This window comes from Xiphophorus maculatus, chromosome 4 (assembly GCF_002775205.1).
Source record: "Xiphophorus maculatus strain JP 163 A chromosome 4, X_maculatus-5.0-male, whole genome shotgun sequence".
NCBI classification, from domain to species: Eukaryota; Metazoa; Chordata; class Actinopteri; order Cyprinodontiformes; family Poeciliidae; genus Xiphophorus; species Xiphophorus maculatus.
This window is the reverse complement of record NC_036446.1, coordinates 18318365-18344769: the sequence shown is the minus strand read 5'-3', so window position 1 is coordinate 18344769 and position 26405 is coordinate 18318365. Positions and strand designations below refer to the sequence as shown.

General features: G+C 37.2%; 1 protein-coding gene across 2 annotated transcripts; it reads right to left on the bottom strand.

Moving 5' to 3' along the window:
• Window positions 1-3532: 3532 nt before the first annotated feature.
• stk33 (serine/threonine kinase 33) lies at window positions 3533-19763 on the bottom strand. 2 transcript variants are annotated; one of them, XM_023331983.1, is made up of 13 exons: window positions 19707-19763; window positions 14477-14591; window positions 13462-13575; window positions 13248-13352; window positions 12980-13118; window positions 11897-11979; window positions 11386-11473; window positions 10412-10487; window positions 10222-10334; window positions 10057-10142; window positions 9903-9975; window positions 8615-8796; window positions 3533-5344 (listed from the first exon to the last, which is right to left on the bottom strand). In XM_023331983.1, the coding sequence occupies exons 2-13, from the start codon at window positions 14561-14563 to the stop codon at window positions 5084-5086; spliced, it is 1407 nt and encodes a 468-aa protein (XP_023187751.1). In that variant the 5' UTR covers window positions 14564-14591; window positions 19707-19763; the 3' UTR covers window positions 3533-5083. The 2 variants fall into 2 exon arrangements, with proteins under 2 accessions (XP_023187751.1, XP_023187752.1); XM_023331984.1 differs by having other exon boundaries at window positions 8615-8793.
• Window positions 19764-26405: the final 6642 nt, after the last annotated feature.

The window sequence follows — 26405 nt, the reverse complement described above, 5'->3', positions numbered from 1 at the left end:
GGCATTTTCTCCTGCAAAACATGGTCATTAGTGGGAGAATCAAGAAGAAATAAATACCTAAGTCTTCTGTTGAATCTCTCAAAGAGAATCTCAAATCATGACTGACTTCAGGCATGTTTGCAGTTAGTTAAAGCACCGCTGCACACAAACCCATGAACTATTGTTATGGTTTCTTTGCTTAGAACAAAGTTTTGTAAAATATCTTAACTGTAACAACTCGGTTTTCCAACCTAAACATATTAAATATGCTTCCTTTGATCAGCCTGGTGTTTATGGATTCCCTGCAGAGAAATGTTAAAACACTCACAACAAGAGCAGGAGAAAAACAGTGCAAATGTAAAAAGAAAACTTTAAGCCAGAGTGAGGCCTCTACTGGCAGATAAGTGCAACATCACTCCTTTGAACATGAGCTTATTAGCAAAGACGAATTGTTGCATATCTTCATCCTCCGAGGTGTTCTAAAGGAGTTTGCACATACCGTAGATATACATTTTACATTTACTTTAGGGCAAATATAATTAAATTTTCCAGCAGCTCCACATCATTAATAAAAGCTTTGTGATTAACATTAAGAAAAAGTTATCACATTAAGCATCACAGCAGCTTCTACATTCATCAGATTAAAGTATGTTTACTTCTGCAAATTACATTCTGCCTTTCTAATTGTAATTACTGTACGACTGAAAGGGCACAGGGGCATTTTATTTTCTGTCTGATGATTGAATTCTTGACTCCTTAGAGTTGTTTTTCTGGTGCACGGCCACAAGCTTTGTGATTTCTCGAGCCTCGTGGGACCAATTCCCATTATTTACTTGACTATGACCCCGTATCATGACCTCTCGAGTCTCTCATTCTGGAGGAACCTACTTTCAAATCGCTCATCTAATGGCGACCTGCATTTTTTTTTCTTTACTGGACTGTAATGAATGTTCCAATTATGCTGAAGGTGATGAAGGCGATTTTCTTATAATAGAGAAGGTGATTGGATCTCACACACTCCATTTCACTGTCTCTTTTCCTCCCCTGCTTTTCAGGCATTCCCACGGACCCATGGTCACTAACTTGCTTTTGGGGCGGAAGTGAAGCCTCCTCTTGTGGTAATGCCTCCTCTCAGAGCCCTGCCGAGCCATGCAATGGTCAGGTTCCTGTGAAATTAAGTGCTTGAAATAAATGTATTCTTTTTGGGGCAAAAATGTGTCAAATGACCTTTCCGCTTCTCGCAACATTTGGTACATGTTACTAAGGAGAGACAGCCCTGTTGTAAATACTTGTCAAAGAAAAATGGTAGCTAATTGAAATCATTTGCATATGTAAGGGTGAAGCAAATCCTTCTTACTGTGTCATAGCCTATGATAGGGGTCGATAGATATTTGGAGAATAAAGAAGAGTCAGGTGATAAGAACTCCGGTCATACTGTGCTAAATGACTGCCAAAACTCCATAAAACCAATTCAAGGGCAGATGAGTATGAGGGCAAGGAGAAGTGGAAAGAGATGAGGGGGAAAAAGGCATTGTCCCCAGTGAGCTGCATTCTCACAGCAGTAACGACAGTCACTATCCTTAGAAATTGCGCTGTTTTGGATCATTCAAGGCTGGGCACATTTTTCATTTTTCCACTTCCCCTGAGCCCCCCTTACTCCTTCTGATTAAAAGGTTGTTTGTGGGAAACTCAAGAGTCTCCTTGGAGGTGGCATCCTCCTGCTTGACTGAATGTGGGGCATTTCACCCAGCTCGCCGCGGCTCAAGAGAAGGGAGCTTATCCGACGGCAGAGGCTTGCTTGTCTGCCTGCCAGGGAGGGATGTGGCTTTAAGAGGGCCATACATGCCGTTGATTAGTTTCACCAAGCTCGTATGCAGAGACCAATAAATTAAATATGAATAAATTAAAAATGTACTCTAGCAGAAAATTGCTTGGAAAACAACCACCTCCCTATTAAAATATGTATAGTAATGCCTTTTATGTGAAGTAACTTGGGATTAGATATCACTGTAAATTAACACACCACCCAACCGTAGTCGAGGACTTTTCACTTTTAACAAGGACTTATAAAAGAGGTATTTACTCCAGTGTGTTCAGTAATTAATTTGATATTCAAATGAGGTTACAGTATGCATTATAATTGCAAATATCCTAAATAAGAGTAGTTTAAAAAAGGGGTAGTGTCAACAAAGATTGATGAGGCTTGCTTTGAAATCGCCATCTGTTTCAAATATTTGCTTGACGTAAACGCAGCCCCTCCCTTTTTCTTTTTCTTTGGGAAAAAAAATGCTTTGTGGATAGTAGCCATGTTTATATTTAGTTGTTTTGTTTTTAGAGAAGAGGAGGTCCCAAACTGCAAGGCGTTTCTGCCGCTGACGAGATCAGCAACATCAGGGTATATGATTGATAATGTCTCTGCAACGTTTCCATGACATTGTAGCCATGTTAGCTCATTACCACAATGTCATAGCAGCAGTGTGAGGATGTTGTGTTGGGGTGACGGTAGTCGATGGTGAGAAGGGGAGGGTGTGTCTGGGTATGTGTGTGGGTGGAGAGGGGGGTCAGCTGCAGGTATCGGGCCTGTGCAGATGAGCTGATTAATTAAAGAGAGCTCTATTAGGTTATGGAGATGCACTCCCCCTCCTCCTACTTGCCGCCTTCAAGCAGTTCAGTACTCACTGGATAAAAGTGGAGGAAGCCGAGAGGGGTGCACAACAAAGGGAGGGGAAGCATCCTTGCTTCTTTTGACATTAGCTTGTGCACACTCATTTCCACAACTGTGCGACTCTAGCCACAAGTGCCCCTCTGCTCCCCACCTTTGCAGGGAGTGACACTGTGTTCAGGCTCCAAAATAGGGCTGCAGAGTTTTAATCCCTTCACCCCGTCAATCCACCCACCCATACCTCCATCTGGCAGGGGCTCTGCTAGAGGAAAAGAGTGGGAGGGCTTTTAGGGGTGTGGGTGAAGGGTGGCGCCGGGATTGGGGGGAGCAATCGCATCCCTCGTTGCATCCCGACGAATTTTCTAATTTTCTTTGCCTCCGTGCATTGTCCTAAATTCACGCCCCTAACCTATCCCACCATACAGCCTCTCATGTGGCCCCCCTTGTTATCTCCCACCTCTGTTGTTGTTTTGCCACACTGAGGAACCAAATAACTGGAAGCTAATGTTTACCTGCTTCAATATGCGCAGACAGATTTTTGAATCTTTACAATTTTGAAGTTAGCACAAAAAAGCTAAAATATTCCCATATCATCTTAGAATTGCCCAACCCTAACACACACATACACACAAGTATTGTTTGGATTTGTTGTATGCACATTTTGCTTTGAAAAAAAAAGAATTAATATAGGTGAGCATGTGGAGAAATGCCATCTCCACTAGAACACAATTGGCCCAACAAGCAACTATGTAAATAGATTTTATGCAAATGTGAGGTATGTTTAACTAACTACACAAATCATTATTTGTGTGCTTTTTGTTAAATTCTCAAATTATTTAAAAACAAAATTACAAGACAGCACTCGACAGGAGTCACGTCTTAACAATTTTATTTTAACTACATGGACCGTCGAGGTATAAGCATACAACATATTAATTAGAGACAGATTACATGGAAATCACATATTTTAATGGGCAGTGGCTCAAGCACTCAATTCTAATTACACATCCTCATGCTGAAAATTAGGTAGCTTTAGGTACAGCTCAAATTAATGAATTCAGCAACTAACTACAGCTCCATCTGCTGTTTTATAGCAATCTGAGTAAACCAGAGACATTCAGCATGTCAGTAATTCTGCAGTAGCAGAGCATTCCTTTTTTTGTTGTTTTTTGGCAAGCAGCTTTTATCAACAATCGCTTGTGTCCTAAAAACAAATATAAAACTGATCAGGCTACATTCTCACATGTGCACTAAAACATAAAGCCTGTGGAGGAACACGGGCCCATTGTTGGCACTCATTCACTTCAAGATGCAAATGGGTGGATTTGAAATTCACCCTCTGTGTGTTATGCTTGGATACGTTAATGTTGTATCTGTGCTGGGGATTATTCTCTCTGCAGCGGGGGGAAAAACCTGTGCTTGAATGGCAGTGCCCTCAAAGTAGCTGCTGCTGCTTTCAGTGGCCTCCAAACGAGATTAGACCCGTGGCTGCCCTCAGTCCCAATCCTCTGCATTTAGATGGAGCGGAACCAGCCTGTGTGACAGTTTCTCTGTTTTGACACTGAGTGGGTGCAGTCACTGCATATGCAACGCTTTGGGATTGAGAGGTCAGAGCACAAAGGGAGCAAAATCCCTTTTGCTTAGATCAGTGTTGTGAAATGATATCCAAACTAATCGTTTGTATTCTGTTTTAGTGTCTCTGCAGTTAAATATGTAATTCTTAAAACACAAATCAAACCCTGGATGTGTACATGTGCCACAGTAGCATGCGCATATGTAAAATAAAATTCACACACTACATTTAGCCTAGTGCCAAATCTGTTTCGGTTTTGGTTCATTTCAATCTTTTTATTCCCTATCTGTGCATGTAGCAGTGAAACAAGATAAGAATACAATATAAAAAGGGAAATATTAGCAGAGAGTAAAGGTAAAAAGATAACATTTATATTATTTGCTAGCAGCAATAAACAGATGACTACTGCATTCACTTTGTGTAAGTTTCCAAGGTAACTTTTTTTCACTGAATCTGTCTTTCTGTAAGGTAATTGTATCGGTAGACCCTGATAAGAAAGTATTTATTCTCCCATGTTAACGTCTCTTGAAAAAACAAAAAAAAAACAACATGTTTTACCTGTCTGATGATTTTACTTTTGTCTAGCTGGAAAAACAGCTCAGAGTAGAGCCTTCGCATTGGCACAAGGTAGCACTGCTTAGGCTGCACACCCAAAGTGCAATGGGTTTAGGCATATTGAACTATTGTCACATTACATGTGAGGCCCGTTCCTTTGACACTACAGCCCCTGCTTCTTCCCCAGCCAGCACAGTTGGGGTAGCACCACATCTGCTAAAAAATCAAAAATAAAAAAAACAGAAATGCATAAATATTAAAATTATCAAAACACTACAATTCCCTTCTACATTTTCTCATATGATTGATTCGACTCATTTTTTCCCCTTTATTTCTTTATCTTTCGTTTTGCTTTTTTGCTCTGATGAGGTGGATTTATCCTTTTTTTTCTTTTTTTTTCTGTGTTGCTTTTTTGCTTTGCCATGTGGCAGAGGTGTTTCTGTTTTACGGCTAGATGAATGGCCCTTCTCCTCTGACTTTGTTGAGAGACTGGTCAGCTTCTGTGTTGTATCCGTCTTGTCTGAAGATTTTTCCGATATTGCACTCAGCTGGGTTGAACTTTTTCTACTAAGATGCTGTAAAAATCAGATACATATTCATCTCAGACAGCTCAGACATCAACATAAAACAACTAAAAGTCTCTACTTTTAACACCATCTTTTTAAGAGGAAAATCTGGCACCATCTAGTGGTGATTCGGTGTCAAATGCAATATGACAGAATAAAGCAATTGAGGACAATTACATATCAGAAGATATTGGCAGTCTTAAGCTAAAAATCAAATATGTGACATAATAAGAACGTAACAATGAAGACTTAAATAGAAATTGAACTGAAAGGATCTGGAAGTTCAACAAACCTTTGCAGTGTGTGGCAGTGCTGTTGTCTCAGAGCTATCAAGGTAAATTATAATGCCTCACAAAAGTATTCATATCCGTTAAAAACGCTGACATCCAGGGCTGCCAAGTGAGGAGCAGCTGTTAGCTCTGTTGCCTGGGTTTGAATCCTGGCTTGGGGTCTTTCTATATGGAGTTTGCACGTTCTGCATGTGTTTGTTCGCCCAAAGTACAAAACAGGTCTCTCTAAATTGTCCTTAGATGTGAGTGTGCATGTTATTTTTGTTGTGTGTGGGTGTGTATGTGCGGAGGTGGGTGTGTGTGTGTGGGTGGGGGGGCGGGGGGGGGGTGTTTGTATTGCCCTGTGACCGACTGGCGACCTGTCCAGGGTTTACCCCACCTCTCAGCCAATGATGACTGGAGATAGGCACCAGTCCCCCTGTGACCCACGATGAATGAATGAATGGATGGATGGATGGACTTTAACATTATACAACCATTAAATTTAATTTATTTCAATGGGACACTAGGCTTTCAAACATTTTTAACCAATAAAAGAACTCTTGCATTTAGTTGTTCATCCCCCACCGTAGGTATACCCCTAAAAAAATCAGGGGCAACTAAGAAGCTGTATTCACCTTCTTAGTGAATACAGCCAACCACAGCCAAATTGAGTCTCAGTAGAAGTAAAGGTATTTTGTGAAGGCCTAAATGCTTTGCTAGAGAACATTAGTGAACAAATTGCATCCTGGAGAACAAGCGACACACCACACAGGGCTAGGATAAAGCTGCAGAGAACCTTAAAGCAGGGCTAGGTTTTAGAATAACATCTAAAGTTTTGAACACAGAGGGCTATTCATTCCGATCATCTAAAAATGGAAAGAGTATGCCCCTGGTGTAAGCCTACAAAATCATGACAGTGCATCTAAACTATAAAGACAAGCATTAATCAGAGAGAGCTGCACAGATCCACAGCTCAGGTGGAAGAATCTGTTAAACCATGAGAAATCCACAAGTCTGACCTCAACAGAAGTGTGGCTTTTAAAAAAAAGAAGAAAGTGTCTGGTCAGTTCAAATTTGAAATTGAACAGTGTGATATGGTGTTGGCAGTATCATGCTGAGGGGATGCTTATTTTCAGATGGAACAGCACAGTTGGTCAGAGTTAGTGAAAAGATGAGATAAACGTAGACCAAGCCTAGAAGAGCAATAGAGTAATATATGCTGCCAAAGATGTTTTAAAATGGCCCAGTCAAAGTCTACACATTAATCAAATTGAGACAACAGAAAATGACATTGGTGCTTGTGCTGGTTTGCATTAAAGCACAAAATTGGGCAAAATTGGGCAATAATAAGTCCCAAAACCAGCAAAACTGGTACAAGGGTATCTGAAAAATATTTTTGTTCACTAACGTTCTCTATAAACATTTTTCAGTATTAGTTAAAAAAAGGTAACATTTTTCTTTCACTTTGCAAATATTCACTACTTTGTGTTGGTCTATCACAGGGGTCGGCAAACCGCGGCTCTAGTGCTGCATGCGGCTCTTTAGCGCTGCCCTAGTGGCTCTCTGGAGCTTTTTCAAAAAATTTTTGAAAGTGGAAAAAGATGGGGGTGGGAAATATATTTTTTGTTTTAATACGGTTTCTGTAGGAGGACAAACGTGACACAATCATTCACAACATTTTCCAATGCTATAAAAATGTGTCAAATAAATATTAAATTTCAACATTTCTGTCAACGAAGATTTGCGTCATAGCCTGTGACACACATTTCTTTCAGTTGGGCGGGGTGCGAGGCATGTGGCTGTTGTAAACAACCTGACGGGTATGTGGTGGGCCCATGGAGAGCAAAGGGGAAAAGAAAAATATAGCTGAGGAGAGATTCTACAATTCTTGGACCAAATCATTTGTATTCATTGTCAATGCGAAAGGATTACCTGAACGTTTGCTCTGTAGCGAGAAGTTGTCAAATAACCAAAAGAGTATCGTACTTTCCAAACTATACAGCGCACCTTACTATAAGCCGCACCTACAATTTTTTTTGAAAATCACTGAAACGTACATACATAAGCCGCACCTGGCAATAAGCCGCATGGTTCAAAGCGTGGGGACAAAGTAGTGGCTAATAGTCTGAAAAATATGGTAATGTGGAAAGACATTTCCAGGGAAGGCGCTACATTAGCTGCCGCGTCAGGATTAAAGTTGCATCTTACATGCCCGATGTTGAGAAGCTGTCCAGTGATGTCCGTAAACAGAAGTCACATTAAACACTTAAGAACACAATCCTGCTATAGGCACATATATTGAGTAACAAAGTGCTTGTTTTTATAAATGATTAGTGATTTTTGTCAGTATATATTTAGAATGACATAATGCGATATTACTGTGTTTTGTTGCTCAGGTCCGAGGATGGTTGCGTGTCAAAAGAGAAGAGGATGCTGCTATGTTTTACCCTTTCACTGACTTGCTTGGCATTTGCACAGAAATCAAACTTAAACTGTATTAATTTAATTTTATATACGTTACCTTTTCAAATGGCTGCTGTTTTATATTATAACTGCAGGTTGTGTTTTATTGCACTCCGTTTGTTGCCCAGATAAGGGGAATGTTATGCACTTCCGTTTTGTTGTTTTTTCGATCACACACTTAACGGCGATTATTTACAAAGAGCGATCGTTACGCAAACTGCATTTTGGAGCAGATTTTCCGAGTTACAAAATTATTATAAACCTTAGATAAGGCTTTTAATTTTTTGTGGCTCCATACAGATTTTTTTTTTTGGTTTTTTTTTTTGGTCCAAAATGGCTCTTTCAACATGTAGGGTTGCCGACGCCTGGTCTACTACATAAAATCCCAAATCTAATCTAAAAGAGTATAAGAGGTATGAATACTTTGCAAAGCACTGTATATGAGAGCAGAAACAACATTAGCTATCACAAACAGCCCTTGAACACATGAGAGGTTTCTTAGATGGACAGTATTGCAGAGTTGTGTTAAACAGACAAACAGTACCAGGTTGGTAGATGTGGATGGTCTGGAGGTGCTTCTCTCAGGGGAACCCTGAGCTGTTGCAACCTTTGGGGACTCACAAAGGCTGCCTTTCGTTGAGGGCAAGCAGATAATGTCCAGGCATTGCTCTTCAGCTTCCTCCGAAGAGGTGGACAGTGAGTCATTCTCAGTCTCACTTCCTTCTTCTGAAAAAGATATTAATCAGCAATAGGACACCTAAACTGCAAAAACACAAAATCTCATCAAGTATGTTTGATCTAGTTTTGAGTAAAAATATCTTACTACACTCGAAATTAGACAAAACTGACTTGTAAGTAACTTTCCAGCAAGATATATGAGCTTGTTTTCAGTAAATAAATATTAAGGATGAATCCTTAATATTGACCAAAAGTACTAGTTCCACAGTCAGATGTTATAAGTGACATAATCTGCCAGTGGAACTAGTACATTTTATAAATATAAAGAAATTACTGACTTCAAACAAACTCTTATGTCTTGATAGAAAGTTTATTGTAAGTTAGTTTTGTCTTATGTCAAGAGTACTAAGGTATCTGCACTAGAAACTAGACCAGAAATACTAATAATTTTGTGTTTTCGCAGTGCAATTTTCATACCAAGCTATTTGAGAACATAAAGGTTTCCTGTATATTTATATAATAGTTACATTTCATATTTTATTTGGGCAAGTAGTAAGATCAGCTTTTTAACTGTACGTACAGTACAGACCAAAGGTTTGGACACACCTTCTCATTGAATTCAATGAGAAGGTGTGTCCAAACCTTTGGTCTGTATTGAGTACAGACCAAAAGTTTGGACACACCGTTGTGTCCAAACTTTTGGTCTGTACTCTATATCCAAACAAATCAGTCATCATTTTTGCTATGACATTTTTAGAATTTTTAATCGTTTTTATTTTTATAAAAAAAGGAAAAATACAAATCCACAGAAGGATCTAGTTCAACTCTGTGTCTAACCCTATCAATATTGTTCATATTATTAAAGGTGAACTTTGGGATTTAAGTTCACCTTTAAGCCTTAAACGTTTAGTATTATGACTGAAATTTGTGATTATGAATTTGAGAATTTATGCTCTGCTGATTGCTTAACGCTTATGAAGCCTTCAAAATTAATTGTGCTCCAGGATTATTTCATCTTCCACACACTAGAAATACACTGATATGCATGTTTTGTCCATTCTGCTCCATTCAGCAACATTTACCTAATGTCAGTTACTGGAAGATTTTGATCATAGCTTGGAAAGAACAACATTTGAATTCATCTTCATTTTTACCTTCTTCATTTCCCAGGTAGTGACTCATCATCTCCAACACGTTGCTCGGGCCCAAAGGCACAGTTGTATCGCCCTGTTGGAAAAGTCTCCCATAAGACCTCCTTGTGTCGGCCATTTAAAGTTCAGAAATGCAGAAGAGGAGCCGGTGCCCTACTGTAATCCAGGGATGATCAAGCAGTTGATGAGCAGACATGCGGTAAGCAGGGTCAGCCTTTAGAAGGCAAGTCAGGAGATATTTTCCTGTTAAGACAGAAACCAGTTGGCTAAAGTGGGTATTGTTTAACCATTGTTAACAGTGAGGTTTAAGAAAAAATTTCACCTCCATCACTAACTGTGGCCCAAATGGGTTGAGTAAATTGTACTTCCTTGTGCATAATTTTCTTGAGCAGTCTCTCCTTTGATTTGGAATGAAATGGAGGCTCTCCACAAAGCCTACATGGAGAGATATTGCAGTCATGTCTACTTCTAATTCAAGGTGATTAGGAAGTAGTTGAAGTGTGCCTACTTACAGCATAAACATAATGACTCCGATGCTCCAAACATCACACCAATGGCTGTAACCGCGGCTACTCATCATCTCAGGGGCTGAAAATCACACACGAATGGCTTTTTTTTTCAGTTACAGAAACCTTGGGACCAAAACATACACGTTAAAACACTTCTGAGTAGTAATGATCCTTTGAAGCTGCTTCTAGAAAACACACAAAGCTGTAGTTCTAGACGTTTGAACAGCCACCTTGATGTGGTAAAACTACAACAGAATTGCAGAATTTGACAAATCAGATAAAATTCAGTGTATCCACTGGAATGTGGTGAAATTTGTACACTTTGTCGGACGTCTCTTTGATTTCCTTAAAAATTTGAGTGTTTTATCTTTCACACTGACATTCACAGTCAGTCTGGGACAGACTAGTGCAGGGGTGGGCAATCCTGGTCCTCGAGGGCCGGTGTCCTGCAACTCTTATATGTCTTCCTGGTCCAACACACTTGAATCCAACAGCTGAATCACCTCCTAAGTGCAGTGAAGTTCTCCAGAGTCCTGTTAACGACCTCATTATTTGACTCAGGTGTGTTGAAGTAGAGATAAATCTAAAAGTTGCAGGAGACCGGCCCTCGAGGCCTGGAGTTGCCCACCCCTGGACTAGTGTCTGCTATAACACTAGTAAAAAATGATTACAAAGTTCAAAGCCTACAACTTAGTTTATGAAGTAGGCAAACAACTCCTGTAAGTCCTGTCTGGACACAAATAGGTGGAAATCCAAAGAAAAATTATTTCGAGCCAATTTATCAACAAGTCATATGACCTGTTGATACATTACGCATATGTACACTTGCAAATAGCCATATACAAGTAAATAAAAAAATATGACTTTGTTTCAATATCATCCAAACAACTTTGTAAAAAAGTCTTCAGCAGTGGTTGTATATATTCAACTTAATTTATTGAGCATAATATGGTAAATATTACTTATAGAGAGAATACCCATATAGAGAAGCGTCCCACAGGCATCCGTCAATACCTTCCTAATCCCAACACCGTCTGCCTTCACTGACAGTCCAAAGTCTGCCACCTAGGTGCACAACAGCACTTAAGAAAAAGACTTTCAATAAATGTCTCAGGTCTCCTGTTTTGGTACTACAGCATGCAGAACTTATAAATAAAATACATTCAGACACACTTCCTATTCTTAATGTGTTTATAATTACGTACTTGAGCAGAAAAAATAGACTAAGAAACTACCTCCTTTTTGCCTCTGATATCAACTGTATGTTTTATGAGTTCAGACAAAATAATGTTATTTGATGACTATGTGCTGGGAAACAACTTAATCTTTGCGAGAATATGGGTATCAAAAAAGACATTAAATCAGGCCTTTACCTATATTAAGATTAATTAAATAAAATGGGTTCTAATGAGGCTTTCTTTAAATTCATGGAGAGAAAGGAAACCACGTGATGAAACATTTAATTACATGTTTATATCACAACTTTACCTTAATGTCAAACCAGTTGTCATTATCATCAGGACAATTCTTCACAAGAATGTTTTCAAGTTTCAGGTCCCGGTGCACTATATCTGCAAAGGAAAACTAAAGATTAGAAAGAAGGAACCTCTTTTTATTAAATGTCAACCTTATTTAGTTATTGTACCACTCTAATGCAAATACTTAGCATGAATAATAAATACAAAAAACATGTAAAAAAGAAAAAATAATAATCACTTGTAAGTGTTCTGATGAATATTTTTCACCACTTTCTAAATTGCTTTGAGACGGCTACACTTTAATTGGTGTATGTGAAAATGTATTATTTATAAAGTTAGTGAATGAGAACAATATTTTCAATACAAAGGTGGTGGATGTGACGAGTTCTGGATTAGTATAAAAATAAGAGAAAACCAAATCAACACTTAAGAATATTCAAAACTTTGATAAGTCATTTGCAAATAAGGGATTTGGTTCAAAGCTAACAACCAACATAAGTACAAATATCAGTGAAGGTGAGAAAAGTCAGCCATGCAGACAAGGAACAGGGATCAGGACAATAGCAAGTAGTCACTTACAACAACGCAAAGATTTAATCATAAGGTAAAACATTTTCTTCTTTTTTTTTTGCAATATTATGTCACATGGCTAAAGACACTAATTCTCAAACCTTTCTTAATGAGGAACGAATGATCTCTACATGAAGCATAACATTTTCATTAATCAACATAATAAGTACTTCTTATAATTTATTTTCTATAAAATATGTTGTTAGAGCTCACTGCCTTAATAGAACCATCTTGGACCAGAACCTTTCAGACTGATTATTGATAGACTTGTGGCTATTAGTTTATTTCATGAGATAATGAGGTGGCCTTCTCAACTACTTTATTTAATATTGAACTGATCATTATTGTTTGCTATAAGGACTAGTTTCTTATATTTCTGGTGGTTTTCGAATATAAAGATACCAACTAAGCAAATGGAATGATCAAAATACACTTTGCATTTTCTGTCTATTACATTATCTGTCTAAGTCATGTCCGTAAACTATATTCACACACTACTGTTAGTCTGCTAAATATACATCACCTCTTTTATGAAGGTAGACGACTGCATCAGCTAAATAATATATAATTTTTCTTGTTTCATCCTCTGTAAAGAATTTTTTTTGATGGAGCTGCTGCTTCAGGGTGCCTCCTCTGCAGAGCTCAGTGACCAGACAAATCTTCTGGGAACAAAATGGGAAACAAGGTAATTTCAGTTCAGTAAGACTTAGTAGTAAAAGATAAGTATTATCAATCGTACATTTGATGAGAATTTATGTTGAGCTCGAGACCCAAGGAAAAGCAGTCATTACCGTAGGTGTATTGTAGGTTACTTCAAGATGTATTATGTGAGCATGGTCTACTTGCTTGAGGATGTTTAATTCGTTATCCAACATCTTAAACTTTGAACTTCCTGCCTGTGACAAAAGTTGTGGCAGAATAAAAAAGTATAGAAGACTTGATTGCTCTTGTTACATGGGCTTCTTTAACAGGTGTAGCTTTTTAATCAGTAAAAGCAGGACTCACCGCTGGTTTGCGAACCTCCTTTATCGCCCATTTTGTTTGTGTCGCGATGTGAGTGGCTTCATAAACAATTCCAAAACTTCCTTGACCCAATGTCTTTCCAAATTCATAAATTTTCTGAGTGGAATAAAAAAAAGGAAAACATTAATGCATTTGTAGCAAATTGTCAATAGCTCAGTCTGTGATTAGGACTCTGCAAACCAAACACTTTCACCTTAACTTTGATACATGGCCTAATTTGAGGTAAACATGCCAGATTTCTAGTTTCTAGCGCTGCAGCATATAGTATTTTTAATCAACTCACAAATGATTAAGTTGCTGCTGCAGTTCATTCAATCTCAGGTCTAATTAACTTGATTATTATCTGTGTGCATGCAAGACTGAGCACTGGCTGCTTTGCATGTGGCAAACAGAGCGGTCAAATTCCCCAAAGAAAGCGGCCTCGGCAAAAGAAAGTAGAGATTGAACTTCTTCTGGAGCAATTCAAGTTAATTATTTCAGTGACACAAACACACACAACCATTAGAGCTACACAATATGTCACACATTTATCATCATTGCGGTATCAGTGCATGAAATATCAGTATTGTAACAACTAATATGCTCATAATAAATATTTCTTTTTCATACCACACATTCATGCATTAAATAACTAGAAATATGTTTAATAGTATTTATTGTTTAATGCAGCAAAATAAGATATTCTGCAAAAGTCCAAAAGAAAATACATTGCAGCAGCTGCAGACAGATTCAAGTTTTCAATAAAAAGATTTTGCTGAAATTAAAATAACTAATTTAATTTTCTTTCAGTACCTGGATAAACTCCCAGTTATCAAAGGTATGTTTGCAAAGAACTCAAAGCACAACGGCTTCAACACTATAAATTCCACATTGGATTAATTATCACAAATCATATTGTCATTGCAATGTGGCCTACTATATCACATGTCACATTTTTTCCAGATATCATGCAGCTCTTACCAGGTCATTAAGACTTCTAAACAGAAACTTTCCTTACCCACAGTTCTGAATCCGATTGGAGGCGTATAACAGGAACCTCCCTTTTAGATGTAGCACCAGGGGTCGCTGTCGACTGATGCTTCATGCCTTCCTTAATAACATCTGCTTATATCCTACATTAAAAAAACAAGAAGGTATGAAGTAAAATGTTATGTTCAAATGACTAAATTCAATGTTTTTCCAAAAACAATGAATACCTGTTTAAATAATTGTGTTTTCAAATTTAACCAAATGCCAACAGCAGCATGACTGGACAACAGATAAGAAATACCATCTTTAGTCTTTATTTCCCTGAAAACCTGACTGTTGCCTCTGCTTAAGCCTATATTCACTTTAAGCCCAATTTAGCCAGCTTGAAAAACAGTCTCTGAAGCCAAATTAAATGTAAAGCAATTATCAAGTGACGACTAGGAGCGATGAAGTGGATCCACCACACGCACAGCAATTAATTATTAACAAGGAAGCAGTGTCTTTAACCTCCTCACTCCGACGCATTATTTTAGCCCTGACAGGGCTCTCATAACAGGCCTGTCTCTCCCATTATTTTATGTCTATTTTCCAATCAAAATGATTGTGACAGCCTCTGGAAATTCCAATCATCTCAATCAGAGCTCATTTGTGGAAGACAGAGGAATGTGATGAGTGTATCACTGAGAAACCGAAGTGACTCCAACAGGGTCTTATGTGCCTCAGGTGTCTTTTGAGACAGAGGTGAATGATCCTTGCCCCTCTAATCTCTGATGCAAAGGAAATGGGACACCAAGGTCAACGTAGGGTGAGAAGTTGGACGTTAAAAGGGGTCACAAATTGCTTTAAGTCTCGAGTGCCAAGCTGCAATCTTCAGACCTGTCTCCCGGTAGCCACAGCTCAAACTACTGGTTAAAAATGCAAAACTAATTACTTACTTAGCTTTTTTGTTGTTCTTGTGTATAATATTAGTATGAACTTGCAACATTTGCAAGAAACCTAACCATAATCTAAAAATCATACTGACCAAAACAGCTATTTTTATTCTATCTGTCATGATTTGGAGTAAAAGACAGAAATCCAGTGGACTATTATCTATAAAGAATGCAAGTACTCTGCAAAGATAAAAGTTTTCACAGTATTAAAGTAAAGCTGGTAAAAGGAACACTAAAGAATTGTTAATGAAGACACAATCAGTGATATGCAAGGCTTCAACAAAAGAGCATTTTGGATGACCAGATTGCTAAATGTACAACTGGGATTTAGACCACTAAGCAGTCATGGTTAAGAACTATGCCCTAGTGCCACATGTGGACCTAAATGCTTCCCATTAAGAATGCACTTTGTACTCATATTGTGAGATTTAAAACACTCCCAGAAGGACCAACTCCAAGGACCCTGTTTCACTTCATTAAGTCAGCACAGCCAAATTCTTTGTGTGCCCTTTCTTTCTGTCATTTACGTAAAAAGATAATGAGCCTATTTAAAAAAACTACAGAACTAGGTCATATATTGATGACATAGATGACAAAGATTAGTAAAACATTTAAGCCACAATAGTTTGTCTTCACTCTCGCTCACAATTAGAGACAAGTAAACACGAGTACACACCTTAAGCCCAGGAGACACACACTGCCATCAACCTTTTACACTGTGTTCACCTCATCTCCAGTTTCAACAGGAAGTAATTAGAGCCGACAGACCATCACAGGTCAAGTGCATACTTCCCTTACCTCTCCATCATTTAAGGGAGAAATTTCCACCTTTCTTTCATTAGCACAAAATGAACATGCACAATGGCTGCAAATAGCAAGTTCTTTAATGATTTTCACACAAACTAAAGATATTTTCCAACAAAATAAACCATGATCACAAGGAATAGATGACTCTCATTTTTGTAAGCTTTCTCTCTTCAGATCTGCTTGTGTTTCATTTGCTGAAGGTAATGTATATTTATCATGCCTCACACCCTCAGTGTCAATAACACTGCAACAGGGACTCTAAAAGCCAAAGTCAAACCATACATTTTTCATTGCCAATGGATTGTTGTAGAGTGCACAGCACATAAGATGGCTATGCCCCATATGGGTGCTAGTCCATACGGTACGGTTCTTGTACGAAATCTGATGCAGTTACAGGGTTCAGAACAAAATAGGATCTATGCACTTTGACAAATTTTACAAAATTTTGTAGCAAAATACAATGGACATTCGAGGCATATAGTGTCAAGTAACTATTGTGACTTCAGTTGTTATAGAAATGCTGCATATATCACCTCTAACTTAAAAGAAATTTGACACCTTAAAATGAGGCTTTTGTCTCTTTAAGAAGCTCCTGCTTTCAACATGACATTACAATTCAGCCATTATGCCGTTGACAGCCGTTCTTTGCAATGTCGAACTGCAAAGTGTTTTGTATGAGAAGCTGCCGCTAATTTGGGACAGCTAGGTGAAGAAGCTAAGGGGGATGGGTGGTCTCTGAGGCGGAAGCTTAGCTGGATAGTGCAGCTGAAAGGAACTTTGTGGGAGCAAGCGTTTAGGCACCTCCAAATGGCTGCTACAGGAAATTTAAGGATTCCTCAAGCATGCATGAAAGAATCAAAGCAAGACTCCAGGTATGTTTTTGATGAGGGAATAACATTATAGCATGATATAGTGTTGATTTCACATAAAACCCCTTCTTTGACAAATGTTATAATGGTTGGTGCCAATGAAATCAAAATGTCACAACAAATTTATTTCTGTGATTTTGTTTTTTTGAGAGTGTTTATTTGTATTTTTGAACATGTTTATTTTTTATTATTTGTTTAATAAAATCTTTCCTGTTTTGTTGTGTGATACTTGGTACTAAAGGATCACTGTACCAATGCTGTGAATTAATCTGTTGAGGTATGCAAGACTACAGGTAAGATATACATTAAAAAGGCAGTTAAAAAGTAGTTACTCTTTGCATAAGATACATTTAAATTATTGTATTGAGGCTTGCTTCCTATGAAGACCATGAGGATTAAAGCTATGTAATGTTTTCCTGCTGTAACACAAAGCTGCAAAAATATATCCTGGAAAATCAAACAAAAACTAAATTGCTGCAAATGTAATCAAAATATGCACTATTATCTATTTTACTCAAGCCCTAATATTATATTTGACTCATGTGAAACTTAATCATTTATTGACAGCTTGGCTTTTATGACTAATGATAAACTTCACAGTCCTAATGAAGCGTGGAATTACGTTACCTGATGAGGCAAGAAATTGCATGTTTAGAATGCAAATGTCCCATCTACTTCAATAAGTTCTGGAGGGAAACCTAATATTATGCAGCTAGATTATCAGAGCTTGTGGGCTAAATATGATATACCAATAACACATCAGGATTAAGGCATTAAAGCTGCCAACTCACTAAAGAGCTGTAGAAGTATATTGTAATTGACAGCTCAAAAACAATAGAGGAGATTCTTTAGGATAAAATCAGAAAAATATTGTCATACAGTAATATGGCATATTCAGACCACTCTCAGTTCTTTTTCAGCCTCTAAGAGGTTTTATCTCAGGATCTAATCAGCTTCTTCAGTCCCTTCTGAATAAAACCATGGCCATGGTATACTGCCGTCAATACTGTCTTCAACCATGGAGAAGGTTTGGTGTTAGGCAAAGTGTTAATTTTTCTGCACAATTCTTCTCCACAACTATATTACTGACTTTTCTGCTGTGTTCCTCTGTGCAGTCTCTAACAAACCAGAGGCCTTCATAGAACAACCATATTTTTACTGAGATTACTGAAATACAGTAATTTGTAGACACTGCCTACAAATTATATGACTTTGGAGGGGAGTTGCTTGCTCTGGATTTTAAGAAATCATCTAAACATTCTCTGCCATATCAGTGTTTTGGTAATGCGTATTGGTGTAAAAATGCATAAAATGGAAAATACAAATAGAACTGTACAGGAGTTTCAAATCAACTTTTTTTTCTTGTTTGGATGTCTGATGTTCCCTCCTGGAACAGTGGATGGATGGACAGATGGATGCTATTCCTTCCACCTTTTACGTTAAAACCCAGTAAAATACCACAATGTTTGTGATTGTACAGTGGCAAAATATAAAACAAAGTCAAAGGTATGAGAATAGGTTGCAAAGCACTGTGATTTTCGCTTGTATCCAAATGTTTTAAACTATATGGTAGGCATATCTAATTGAAGACTAAACTATCTGTTGATCAACAAACTTCTCAGACAAATAGCACCAGTGCACTGTTTTTAGGCTCCTATTAGAAGGATGTCAAGGGGTTAAGCTGTAATTCTGATGCAGCAAACAAGTGCATGTTGTTTCCTTATAAACAAACCATTTAAAAGCCCCTCCCACCCCTCCTGTCTTCAATGGTCAAGTATGATAAGTGTCTACTGGGGGGGGAAACACATGCTTTGCTATTGGGAAGCAAAAGATCAAATTCTGCCATTCGCTTAGGGCACTCCACATGTTGCTAGAAGATAAGGGCCAACAAATTCAAATTTTCCTCATTGGTTTAATCCTGGTTAAAGCTAATCTCTGCCCTTGCTGGGCTCAGCCTTGGGAAGCGAGGAGAAGAGACGGGTAAAAAAAAAAAATTTAGGCCACTGCAGAAACAAGAGCAAATCAAATTCATTTCCAAAGGTAACTTGGAGGAAAATACAGTCCATAAATAAGACTGCAATGCGCCACAGACATTGTCCTACTAACGCAAATGATCATTTTTACGAATGGACAAAAATAATATAGGTCTTCAAAAACTCTGAGGAGACATTTACATGTGAAGTAACTTTAACACGTTGTGGAACTATTTTGGGGCCGTTTAAGTGTTTTTTGTGACTTTAAAATGTTTTTTTTTTTTTTTTTTTAGCAGAGTACATAACAGGGAAATGCCAAAAACAGCTTGCGCTAGCTAGTAGTAAACATTGCATGATTAGTTTAATAAAATAAGAACAACTAAAAAGAGGTTATTAATCAAACATCACTGCCGTCCGGTTTTTTGTGTCGTTAGAATAAGTGGCTCCGACTCATAGCCACTATTATTTTGGCATAAAACAATCTAAACGCCTTAGTTTTATGTTAGGAGGGCATTCCCTATAGTTGCCATGGAGACGGAATGTGAACATTCCCGGATGATTTTAGCTTTTATAAATAAGACTAAAAACTAATTGGAACAAAAGTGACACACATACGGAATAAGTATTTTTTTTTTCAGTGACAGCTGCTTCTTATAAAATTCACCAAGTGCTCTTACCTCTTCGAAGTAATCATTTTAGCTCACTACGTTGCTCATCAGGCAAACTTTTCCGCCGGTGGATGACTAAGGAAAGCGAAAAGGGACAAAAGTCCTAAAGGTAATCCACTCTGCTCAATACCTGACACCTGTTAAGTATATGCCCAAATATTGACCTAAAGTAATTTGCTAGATTTCTAGACATTTAGCTTAGTACAACAACTAACCTTCAATATCTAAATATGAAACCAGTTATTCTCTGTGGCACCTGGATTTATCTTGATGTTTGTCGCCACCTGGTGGACAAATATTATAATAGCGCCTTAGATCTTCGGACTGCTTGTCTGAAACAAGAAGCCAGAAGATGTTATAGTTTGGTTTTGTAAATACAAGCTTCACCGACATTGTGGGTTGTCTAATTAGAAATAAAACTTGTAAGAAGAAAGATTGAGAAGCTGCAATCAGATTAGACCCAGTGTGTTGTGTGATTCTGGGGCTTCACTTCTAGGAAATATCATGACCCATACCAAATCGCCACTGGTATCTCATTTAATTTATCCGTATAAGGTTTTTTCACACAACAACGCATTGTGTTGCATAGTTAGTTGCATAATTAGTTATACCACAAAATTTTAAATGTATTTTATGACTGAATAAGTTACTATTTTTAGAGCACCTAAGATAAATCCTATTGTAATTGTAATTTATTTTTGCACAAACAATAAGAACAATACGACAGATTAAAAAGCAGCTGTGCGGGATAGGCTAAGAAGACTAAAAAATCTTAAAAGACCATGTCTTTTAATTTTAATAGATTGTAGAATTCATAGCAAGCAGGTATAAATAAAAGTAAAACATAACACAAATCTATAAGAAACAACATAGTTACAGAAAGAAGAAAGTGATTTTAGTTATCGAACTACATTATGGTAACCTGATCTGTTATATTTCACATCAGGTTGTAAAATCACTTTTGGATTTAAGTTTCTGTCATTCTGCACTGAAAAGAGAAAAGATAAATGTCAGTCTATAGCAAGGTTAAGCTACCCAGAAACCCAATAAAAATGTATTTAAGGTTAACACAAGTCCAGCTTTGTTCAGAGAGATAAACAGCATTCTTTGTGACATGACTTCAACAGTGATTAGAATCTAAAACCACAGATTTCTCCCATCAGACAGGCTTTTGCCTTTTACCAAAACCATTATTGATTAGTTTGGCCATTGACTTGGCGCCACTGTTTGTCTGCCACAAGAGGAGTATTTCAGGCACTCCATCACATGACAAATGAGGTTTGTCAGGAGGCTGGAAGTTGTAAGCTACTTGTCTGCAACAGATGAAAAGCAAAACAGAGGAGCTCACATTTTTTTTTTTTTTTCTTTTTGTTCCCAGGAAGAAGATCATATACTTCCCCCTGCCTGTCATGAAATTGTGAAGCTGAGTGGTACATGAGCTGCTGCATTATTCTAGCAGTTCAAATTTATAGCAGTTAACCGTGTAAGGCAAGCTATCTAAAACATTTCCTTCAGAAAGTTGTTCTGACAACATAGCACTGACAGTCTGACACAGAAAGGAATAAAATATATCTATTTTAACCTCAAAACTGATTTTTCACAACATTTAGCAAATACTTATTCCCCAGCTATCTAGGTGCAAGCGAGGATTGTACAAAGGGGTTGGCTCCCTGTCCTTTTTGTTATGATGAGATTGGACTTGAGGTCTAAACTGGACCCAGCCACCAAGATTAATATGAATCAATCTTTTTGATTCATATCCTCATTTCAGTCGGTGATCATGGTCTTTTGCCTGTACTCCATAAAGAAAACATGCCTTAAACACCCACGTAGCAAGTCTATAATGTTGCAATTACCAAATTACAGCATAAACTATACAGTTAAAACTAGCAGCATGACAAAAATGCTGCCTCCTTGTGTGACCTTGCGTAAAAACAACATTTTAAACAATTATGTTGGACCTGCAAAAGTGTGGTTTATGTTTGGGTGTCATGCCCATAAGTTCAAACAGTTTACAGGAAAATCACCAGGGGACTGTCCATGGTGGTAAGAACCACTTAAGAGGATGACCTAATCCACAGTGAAATGGGTGTTGGATGACAAAGAAACCCTTACTTTAAAATAAACAGAAAATAGACAATGCAATTTTCAGACGCACTCAGAGAGAATGACTTCAGTTTTTTGAGACATGTCCCGTAGTCTTATGAAGCTAATATAGAGGAGTTTAGCCATAATGACCATCTTGAAATCTGGAGACAAAAAAACACTTTGAAATAATTATCCTCTGTATCTTTTACTGCAGGAGACAATGGGGCACTTCACAAAATGGTTGGCAGATAGAAGAAAGAGCTTTATGTGGAAATGATGCAAAGTCCCAAACATTTAAACATTAAGCAAAAGCTTGGGCACAATTGTTTGCTCTCCATTTGACCACAGAGTTAAACTGAACTTTATATAAGTCGGCTTTATTTAAAATGCAATCCGTTGTAACTTTTATGAAAACATGTTTTTCTTCTTAAAACTTTCACAACATAGTATGAAATGAGACAGATAATCTGTGAAAAAAATCAAGCTCCTTTCCCTCCTCAGTCTGGTCCTACTGCCATCTGCAGAAATTCAATGCTCTCTGTCAGAAACAACCAATCAGAGCAAGGTGGAGGGTCTTAGTGCTATCTATCAAACTTGGGCAGTTGGGCTAATTTTGTAACACAACCTTTTGAGGCACTCCAATCAAAGGATTTCTGTAACTGGTAATTTGACATTTCCGCACCTGTCCACAAGTAACTTGGCCCACTCCTCATGGGCAAACTGCTCCAGCTGTTTCAGGTTTGCAGGGTATCTTTTCCAGACAGCATGTTTCAGATCCTTTCACAAATGTTCAATAGGCTTTCAATCCAAGCTCGCAGATGGCCAGTTCAGAATAGTCCAATGTTTTGCTCTTAGCCAATGTTGGGTGTCTTTAGCAGTGTGTTTTTGGTCATTATACTGCAGGAAAGCCCATGACCTGCGACTGAGACCAATATTTCTGACAGTAGACAGCACATTTCTCTCGAGAATGCCTTGATAGTCTTGAGATTTCTTCGTAACCTGCACAGATTCAAGACATGTTGTGTCATGAGTAGAAAAGCAGCCCAGAACACCAGTGGAGTGGCCAACATTTTTGAAGGAGGCGCTACTGCCTATTTGGGCGTTTCTATCACTAACAGAAGGGCATTGACAATTTTTTGTTATTTGTTATTTGTCTGTACATGGACAAATAAACAATGACTGTTTTTAATACAGAAAATTAAAGACTACTATGTGACCAGAAGAAAGAAAAGGAAAAACATGTTTTAATGGTAAGTAACACTCTGTTGTAAGGTATGTTCTAATAAAATAAATGCATAACAATGACCACCTTATTAACTATGGCATATAATTGCTCAAAGAAGGCAAACAAACATATGTTGAGTGCAGCCTGCACTATAAACCCTGAGCGACGGTAAAATGTGCACACTATTGATTGACTGCAAAGAAGGTTTTCTGGACTCCCATTTAACTGATAAAATGTAATTACTTTCAGGGGGGAAAAAACCCTGCAAAATCCACAAGAGTAATATCCAATATATGAGATAACAGTGTTACAGTTGCATTTACGTTGCTCACTTATTAACTTGGACAGGTAGCATACTCACCTATTGATTGTATTGTTGGGGATCATTGCAGAAACCTGAAACAATATAAAGAATGTAGGAAAGATTCCTTATTATCTCAGCTTAAATTTGAAATTGTAAACCCAGTACGTATCTTTATGCAGCAAACTAATGCGCAAAGAGAAGGCATCAGTTTACCAGATTGCAGTAAATCATTTAAATCCTGCAGCAGAATAACCTGCACTGCAGTCCGGCACAAACAATGTAAAAATTTATTCCTGTTCTCTGCAACAAGCAGAGACTGCCTCCTCCTCATTGATCTCACATGAATAAAAACTTGTTCAAAGTAAAACTGACAGATAAGCTGTAATCTTTTATCTCCTGTCTTTCAAACCCCACCCAGGGCATCTGCTCACATGGCCCATACCAAAAACCACAACTGCATCAGTAGCTAAATACCAGTTTAAGAATAAGTTCGACACAAAGACAATCCTTATTAGGAGTAGTTAGATGTTGCTGAATTTTAATGAATGAATATTAAGTTCTGTGCATTTCATAAAAGAAATACAAATTATTACTAAGCATTCATATGTTGATGAAGTGTGGAAATTATTCCACACTTTGCTGATATATATCAAGTAATTTCCTTTGCTTCATTTTGTTGGAAACTTCTTATTAATTTCACTTTATCACTTTGAAGCAATTCTTGTCAGAAGTTTTGTCAAGCAAGTAATTTCCTTTTCTATTTATGCTCACACATGATGCAATATGGAGAAAAATAATTATGTAATAAATGTACTCCAAAATTTATCAAATAAGACCTTTCCTCAACGGGTAAAGCTGAATTCTTGTATTCAGAATGTTGCGGGCTTGATTCCAACTGTGCCCTTGGGCAAGGCATCTAACCTCAAGTTGCCTAACAATCTGCATGTTCTGGTTTGTGGGTATGAACGGGTGAATGTGGCTCTAGTGTAAAGTGCTTTGAGTGGTCAACACGATTAGGAACGTGCTATTAGCTCAGTCCATTACCATTTAGAAGTTTCTGCCTGAAATCCTTTCTGCCTGAGAGCTTTTCTGGCACAAAACATTCCAGCGCCTGATTAACGTAAGATGCTCTGTGTGACCAAAACTTTTATCTCTTTAGGAAGCAATTAATTTTGTGGCCAAACTGAAACTAAAGACCATGATGTAAAGGAATAAAAATCTATCTCAAACCAATCTCAATCAAACATAATAATTTTCATCTTTTTATTATGTGAAAATATCTTAGCAATATATACATATATATATTGTATATATGAATATATACAATATATACATATATATTGTATGTATATATAGAGAGAGTTTTGGGGGGTTTTTTATATTGTCCATGATGATTACACATGTGTATTTCACATCATAGCACATCATAATCAACAAGCAATGCCTGTCAGATTAGATGTAACTTTTAAGAAGGTACTTTTTTTTTTAAAGTTCAAAATGTTGCTAACTTCATAAGACTCTTGTGCATTAAAGAAAATACCATAATTTAATTTCATTTTTTTACCTCATCTCTCCAGGTACTCCAGTTTCTTTCCCACAGTTCAAAAAGTCTTACCTAAATTGCAACAGCCTCTGTGTATGCTTGTTTGTCCTCCCAGAGTCTGTGGTAGGCTGCTAACATTTCCAGGTTTTATAACACACTTCACCTACTGACTGCTGGAGATCGGCATCGTGTTCTCATTTACGTCACAATTTGAAGAGCAGCGAGAAAAATTGGTCTCTGGATGGTACCACGATTATAATGCAGGAATTTAGTAAATGTGTTTATCAAATAATGTTTCTAGACATTTTGATTTTTCTAAAAATGCTTCAATAATTTAATTCAGTTGAATTCTTTGTAAGAGAATGTTGGGTTTATTCATTTTATAAAAGTTGCTTAAGCTGCCATTTACTGTTGAAATTTTTCGGGGAAAAAAGATGACAAAATATTTTTATCCTTCATGCTAAAGCTTGAATTTATTTTTATATAGTTTATATTTATTTTTTCATTTTGTATGTATATCTTTACCAGAGTTGACAATAACAGTGGATGTTTCTTAAGGCTTTTATTTACTTTCTAAATATTCGTCCAGGTACAAATCCTGAAGTCAGTTGCTGCTCAGGTTTAATTTCTGAAACTCTTGTTAAATTAACTCAAGGTCTAATGGGAGCATTACATCATAAAAATTTAATCTCTCTTAAATGTTTAAAATATTTTTGGGAGAAACAAGAGAATATACAAGGTAACCATATGCAAACATATTTGATAGGGAACTATATTGTTTTGTGGCTCTTCATAGATAGTGTTGCCCCACAAATAAAATAAAAATATTTTATTTGAAGTTACCCAACACTGGCAAGAGTCGTAAAACAAGTTTTCAAATATCCCATTTATTGTAGAAATGATGACACTTGTAATGGGTCTATATTTCAACAAGCTAGTATATTCTGTATGCATTCAGTTGAAGCTTTTACAGTTAAAAATAATGAAAAAAAAAATCAAACATAGATTTTAAGTAAAGTTTGTCCGCCTTCCTCAAAACAAAAAGAAATACTATTTTTAATACATTTCTCTATGAAGTCTATAAATAAAAACAGGCTATGTCTAGTTTGAGATGCACTACAGTGAAGTACTTGTAAACAGGGAGTGATCTGAGGAGTTATAAATTTCCATGTCCTTATAAACAGAATTTGTTGTACAAATATTGCTGGCGTTTTAGAACTATGAATAATGTATTTTTTTTATTCAGCCTGAGGTATTTAAATAGGAAAGGTTCACACGTTTTTGTGGAACATGGATGGATCCTGTTTCACGTCTTTATGATTCAAGAAAAAGCTCATTTTTATTGTTTAACACATAAAATCCTATGTCAATATTCTTATCCTTGTAGCTTTAACAGAACGTATATTTCTTACTCTTTCACCCTTTATTTCTTTCTGATCAAAAAGATAAAATGAGAGACTTTTTTGTTGTTTTTGAGTGACAAACTAAAACTCAGGTCATGTCAAGAAGCAAACGTTCTTTTTGTAACTGGAAGCAACAGCAAAAGTG